The sequence below is a fragment of the Aspergillus multicolor genome (assembly GCF_047715735.1).
Source record: "Aspergillus multicolor strain CBS 133.54 unplaced genomic scaffold BDW74scaffold_27, whole genome shotgun sequence".
Lineage (NCBI taxonomy): Eukaryota > Fungi > Ascomycota > Eurotiomycetes > Eurotiales > Aspergillaceae > Aspergillus > Aspergillus multicolor.
The window spans coordinates 81547-88037 of NW_027395978.1; the positions used below are offsets into that span (position 1 = coordinate 81547).

Here is a 6491-nt window from a genome sequence, read left to right on the forward strand (position 1 = left end):
AGGCTATGGTTGGATAGTCCCAGCGATAGAGGATCGTGCGGACTAATACCGCGAACTCATCTTGTCTTGCCTGATTCCATGTCCACCGACGGGTTCATGGATATATCAAACAACCATGAATGGGTGAGTTTTTCCCTAGAGGAATTGCGGAGTCTGCGAATGCTAGGCTAAGCAATACGCGCAGATTTCTCTTCGGATGGTTAAAAGAAGAGACCGATATCCGACTAGGATTTGATGCTGTATGTTCACCCGTGACATCTTGACTGCGTTCCTGAATGGCCTGGAAAGGGATACTAACAAACGAGTAAACAGCAAGCCCCCGAGCGTGGTAGTGTGTGCTACCCCAACACCAACCATAATAATCTGTCCAGAAAACGCGAGGCTCCTAATAAAGAAAGCCTGGTTAATAACATGCCTGGCAATAAAACCCTGTTCCCTCGCCAGGGTGGGACAAACGCGATTAAAGACAGCTGGGATTATAAGGCCAATTTTGACGTGGTTCCGCAAACCTACATACAGAATGGCAGAGCTTACCTAGTGTTCTTAGGTGCTGGCACCAAGTTCCCATGCAAGGGAGACTTGTGTCACACCTGCGAATCGCCTGATAAGGGAATGCGTTAGTGTTGCGGATGCGCCCCTATGGATCTCACATGGAGCTACTACAATATCCCCAACTGTATAAGCTGCGACTAGCTGGACGGGCCATGGCCCGGGCCCGTTGGCGTGACATCATTGTTGCGGACAGCACCTGGGAAGGAGGACAAAGGACTCAAGCGACGCGCCGATGGCATCACAACCATGTCCTACAAGCGCGTGTCCGTGTGCGGGTGAAAATCTTGGGCCAAGGAGCCATACCGCTATCCAGCTTTCCTGAGCAACCATGGGTACGGCTGGAATGGGATTCAAAATGGGAAATGAGACTCCATCTCGCGTTACTGGGGCAATACTTCCTCTAGTTGCAGCAACTGGGGGACTGACGGCCTCCTAGGCCACGACACGAGGTGGGTTCCCAGCACTAATGGGAATATGGTGAAAGTGAGGGCCAAGTACTAGAGTGTGAGATTCCCTTTCCCCCTGGAGTCCACAAGGCTGACATAGATTGTACCTGCAGCCGAGCATGTGTTTTAAAGGCCAGCTGATTGGCGACTTTTTCACTTGGTGGCTGGCCCAGGGCTCAATCCTGAATCAGCAAGTGACGGGGGCGTCAAAGAAGACGATGGCCTGTTCCATCACTCATACATTCATCACAAGGTCAAACCTTAAATGGCCATGGCTTCTCAATGGACGCTCGGTCCCCTTCATCGATGTCCTTCTCGCCGAGCTCGGTAACGAGTCCCACCTCGACCGACTGACCATTCTGCTGGCACGGCCAAATAACATGAAAGGGAGTGTAAGCTAGATTGATCGTAGCTGAATTCCCCTTCCGCAAGCTAACCTTTGCTACCCTCCAGATGTTCACCGGCCATGAGCCAATCGACCGTGACAAATACAAAGACATGTCCAGAGACGAGCAGCTGCAGGCTGTCAAAGAGATGGGTAAGATATCGAAACCGTCCAACTAGCATAAACCGCCGCTGATCTTTCTCCCAGGAATTGTATTCAATTATCTCAATAATCGCGAGGTAACAGCCAAATTCTGCGCCACATACGAAGCTATCCATGACACGATGGCCTGGTGGGACAACTGGAACGCGGCACGCGGATACCCCGCCGGAACCGGCCTCCCTTCACTGCAAGAAGAGTGGAAGAGATATATTCTCGTCGCCCTGGATTCGCTGGTCCTCCGAGCCCGTGCAAGCTTTGAACACTATCTGGAGGAACGGAAGTATGTACCATATCCATCGAGCTCATGGTTGCACTACACCGACCCCACCACAGGCGCGGGATCCTTGCCCCATATGATCCGCCCTTCGAGGGCCATTGGTTGACGATTAGATTCACGCTAGGTTTCCAGGCCTTTAGGGTTCCGACCAGCTGCAATCATATGGACCGGTAATGAACAATGTCAGCACGGGCTTCGTTTTTGTATCTCCGGTTCCCTACAGAGATGCATGGTTCAGTTCAATTTCACTTGTTCCTTTTTCAGATATATAACTTTGAATGTTTATCGTCTCCAGGGAGTTTGTCCTAGTTCACATAGAATCTTCTACACATGGTCCATGTGGTGTGCTATCCCAGCACGTACTACCCACTCATAAATCACATGATATCCTCTGCCATATAGTCTAGGTAAAAGTAATCCTCTTCAGGTACCGAAGGTGCTAAGCCATAGATTAGCGCGCAAACGGCCCAGCTTTTGAGTGGGTGGAATTAGCTTACGTTGCGTAGGAGCGTGCAAACGAACACGGTACGAGGTGCTCGTGGCCAGCGTACATGGGTACGTACGCTCATCACTCTGGACCGATCGCGTGAGATGGCCCCATGTTGTGGTAACCGGCGGCCCAACGGCAGTCATGTTCTCAGCGAGACTCGGGTTCCACTCGATGAATTCCTAGTAGTCGGCATTCTTGTCAGAGGGCGGGAATTCTAAGCGGCTCAGAGTACCTACCTGCTTTGTAACATCGTTCCCACCTAGCGCGGACCCAGCAATCCTCTCCCGAAAACCCATCAACTTTCGCGACCCATGCATACCTATCGGCACCGGATGGAAGTATCAGTCGGCTGCAGTGGAGCCATCGGACGAGGCCAATGAGCTTGGATGTATAGATTAGATAGTAAAGATGATGGGTCAGAGACCGTGGACGTACTTGAAGCAGTCTTCCCTTGTCCCATCCGCGATCGGGAGGTCCTGCGACAAGGGACTATCGGGGTGCGTCGACGGGCCATTCAGGTACTCGCTGGAGCGTTGCGTCAGAACGTTGGAGCCATCATGATGTGATTCTTGTTTCCGCGGATATACCAGTGGTGGTGATTCTTTGCGTTTATTGCGGTTAAAGGGTTTAGGGGTTTATGTCTTGGCCTGTCCCGCGCGCGCGTCGCATGCCAGCATCTTGCCTAATAACCTTTGGCAAGTCGCTCTCGAAATCCAACAACGAATCTACCTATAGTAGAGTGATGCTCCCGGGACTATTACAGTGATCGGCGAAATCTTATAGTCAATCTAGTGTATTAGAGTAGAAGTGAAATTAAAGCTATTCCCAAGTTAAAGTTAATTCTGCCAGCAATAACTTATTGCCTTACCGCCCAGCCGCCGCAAAAATGCCCTCCCAAGGTCCTTAAGAAGTATAAATAAAACTTACCACTAGAAAACCTAATAAACACCCTAAATTACACTTCTACATTATAAATATAATTATGATTAATTAATTTATTTTATAAAACCTATTATTTACCTATTATATAAAAGCCATCCAGCCCCTTTCCCTATAAAAAAGTTAGGCGCGATAGGGAGGTGGTCTTGTGTTAAAGAAATAATAAAGAAGCCAAGGACTTCACAAACAGCCTTGTCGCATTCCGAACAATACCTTTTAAAGAAATAGAAAAGATATACCGCTCTTGCATCTGCACAAAGTTAATAAAAAAAGACCTATTAAAAAGGGCGGCAAAAGATATAAATAAAAAGAAGTGCAAAAAAAGTGAATAAAAAGAAGAAACCACTAATTATTCCAGCTTATAGTTTATAAACTTAGATAATACTTACTATTATTATGGCAAGCACGCTTTAGCTCTTCCTCCTTAAACTAAGTATTTAATTATTTAGTGTTACTAGTCAGCGGCGCTTTAAAACCCTAGGGTAAATACTATTTATAGCACCATGATATTATTTTTAAGTCTTTATTCTTTCTTCCGCCTGCGAAAGAAAGTTATAAAGTATTTTAAAAGATATTATAATCTTATAACAGCCTATATTTAAATAGTTCTTTATAAAATTACTTATTATAAAGTTTTTTAAGCTTAACCATAATAAATCTAAATTTAACAGTCTTTTATTATGGGTTTAAAAGACCTAGCCTAATAAATAAAAATACTCTTGTAGTGCCAAGAAACATACCTTTTAATTAATAATAAGTAATGCTATATAAACCTTCTTGCCAACCTTAAGGCAATAATCCAGCTACTAAATAAATATAGTTACCTGTTTAAACTTTTAATATTTAATATTCAGGCACATAATAATATTAATACTATTATTAGTATATAAAATATAGTTATTAGCTAAGTCCCTTACGGCCTGGTGTTTTTAAGAGTAGGTAATTTTAAGAATAATACCTAGATATTATGCTACAGTGTGTTTAAAAGATGCATTTAATTTTTATAAAATAAAAGTTTTTAGCCTATTTTTATTTTCTAGTAGCTTAATTCTTAAGAAAGTAAAAGGCTTTATTTTTTTAATAAACGCAGCCTCCAAGCAGCCACTATTTTTTATTATGTTTAGTTATTATATTATCTTACTAATAACTTTAGCACAGAAAGTTTTATAAAGGGCTATAGGCATTTAGATTATGAAGCACAAGCAACATAGGTTATAGTTATAACTAAAAAACTTATATTAAAAAAAGATTTTTATAACTTTATAAAAAATGCAAATAAACTATAATTTCCACTTAATATAGGTATTAAAATTTAGTTTTAACTTTATTTTTTGCAATAAATCTGCGTACTTCTTAGGTTTAAAATAATAACTAACCTAAGAACATGGCTTACCCCCGTTATAATGGTATTAAAAAGTGTTAAGGATTAAGTAAATATACTAGGTAGATTTCCTATTTAATAAAAAAGGCATTAAAATAAAGTTAATAAAACTCCTAGTAAGTATAACCTAATCTGCCATGAGACCACTAACATAATAATAATAATATATAATAGGTTAAATAACTTTATAAAATAGTAGTAAATTACTACATCCTATATTAATAGTAGTTTTCCCTTGCCCTAGCTTTTAGCATATACTTTTATTATTTAGGTAACAGGGCCTTCACGCCATAAGTATGCCTTAATAAGTACTTATTATTAACACCATAATAATTAATAGGAATAGTAAATATAGCCACTAATATTTAATTAATTACATTTTATTTCTTCTCTTAGTACCAGAACCTCACAAAGTACTTGGTTAAATTTATATAGTATATTAATAGTTACTTAAAAATATACTTAAATAATTTATTTATTTTGCGTGCTTTTTTAGCTTTATTTTTATTAATATATTTTTTTAAACTATAATTAAACGCACAGAATTACTAAATAAGCCTTCTTTACTATTACTTAAGGTTATTACTTAAAGAAAAAGTAATAATATACTTAGTAAGGTATCACTTAGTGCTGTAATAACCAGTAGTTTTTAAAAAAAGTATATAAATAGTTTCTTTAGCCATTAAAAATTATTTATCTTATTTAATATAAGCATATATATAACAAACTTAATTATATAATATATAATCTAAGCTAGCTAATAAATTATTTTAAGTGGATAGTAAAAGAGCCTTATATTTATTATAGCTTAATTACTTTAAAAAATTAAGTTATAAAAAATACTAAAACACATGGTTTAATTATTTAAAAGCTTAATATTCTTTATTTTAAAATAAAGGCTGCTGGACTTATAAATATAATTTTATTACTTATAATATAAAGTATTTATAATTATTACAGCTTTTATAAATATAAAAAGTAATAACTATATACTGCCTTTGTTGCCACTGCATATATAAAGACTATGCTTATGCAGGTTTCTTTTTCAGAGCGCGCAGGTAATTTAGAAGAATTAATATTTAAAAAGCGCTGCTGGATGGTACCTTTCCGGCAAAACCTGGGATTTGTGGGTTAAGAAGAACTTGCTAAGGTTAAAGAATTATTTGGAAAAGTAAATAGGCCGTAAATACGGATCTTGTTAAAATTAGCAAACTATAAAGTTTGCTGGCTTGGCTCCACCCAAAAAAGTGCTAAATTAAATCACCATAGTAAAGAGTTGCAATGTAGACTTGCTTTTTTTTTTTAAAAAAAATAATTATTTTCTTAGCATAAACTAATAGGAAAATATTTTCTTACAGACCCACTTTTTTGGTGGTTACTTTACTTTAATAATTTCTTAAGCTAGGTTAGTAATAAAACTATTTTTTTAGGCTGCTCTTTTATCACGCGGATAAATAGCTTAATATTTATATATTAATTTTTAATTATTTACTCTTTATAATTTAATATAAACCCTCTATTATATACAGCGAGTATAATTATAATTATTTAATTAATTAGTGCTCTTGTAAATATCTGCGGTGGTTATATTAAAAAGGTTAAAAACACTTTAAAAATATTAAAAATTTAAAAAAAAAAGATTAATAACCTTTAAAGTATACTTAAATTACTTAATAAATCTTTGCGTGGACTAGGTGGCCACAAACTTATTACCTTTTAAAAGATATTTAATAACACTAAAAAGTATAAAATAATTTTAAAAAACCTAAATAATAAACTTAATCCTAAAAATACGCAGAGCTTAACCAGAAAAGGGTTATTTTAATATTAAAAATGGCCTTTACAGCGCACAAAATTAA

At 37.7% G+C, this 6491-nt stretch overlaps 2 protein-coding genes across 2 annotated transcripts; one reads left to right on the forward strand and one right to left on the reverse strand.

Annotated features, from left to right (window-relative positions):
* Positions 1-1216: 1216 nt before the first annotated feature.
* Positions 1217-1996, forward strand: BDW74DRAFT_181304 (uncharacterized protein; the record flags this gene model as incomplete). Its single annotated transcript, XM_073729996.1, has 4 exons — positions 1217-1390; positions 1452-1536; positions 1591-1825; positions 1879-1996. 4 exons carry the CDS (start codon positions 1217-1219, stop codon positions 1994-1996), a joined length of 612 nt encoding a protein of 203 aa, XP_073580591.1.
* A 120-nt stretch (positions 1997-2116) lies between these two features.
* BDW74DRAFT_159068 (uncharacterized protein) lies at positions 2117-2798 on the reverse strand. The gene is made up of 4 exons (XM_073725417.1): positions 2737-2798; positions 2549-2631; positions 2320-2491; positions 2117-2261 (listed from the first exon to the last, which is right to left on the reverse strand). The coding sequence occupies exons 2-4, from the start codon at positions 2627-2629 to the stop codon at positions 2200-2202; spliced, it is 315 nt and encodes a 104-aa protein (XP_073580592.1). The 5' UTR covers positions 2630-2631; positions 2737-2798; the 3' UTR covers positions 2117-2199.
* Positions 2799-6491: the final 3693 nt, after the last annotated feature.

Coding starts and splice junctions, on each gene's coding strand:
- BDW74DRAFT_159068 (XM_073725417.1), bottom strand. CDS start 2,629: ATGCATGGGTCGCGAAAGTTGATGGGTTTTCGGGAGAGGATTGCTGGG. Junction 2,492..2,548: donor GGAACGATGTTACAAAGCAG/GTAGGTACTCTG, acceptor GCCGACTACTAG/GAATTCATCGAGTGGAACCC. Junction 2,262..2,319: donor TTTGCACGCTCCTACGCAAC/GTAAGCTAATTC, acceptor TCTATGGCTTAG/CACCTTCGGTACCTGAAGAG.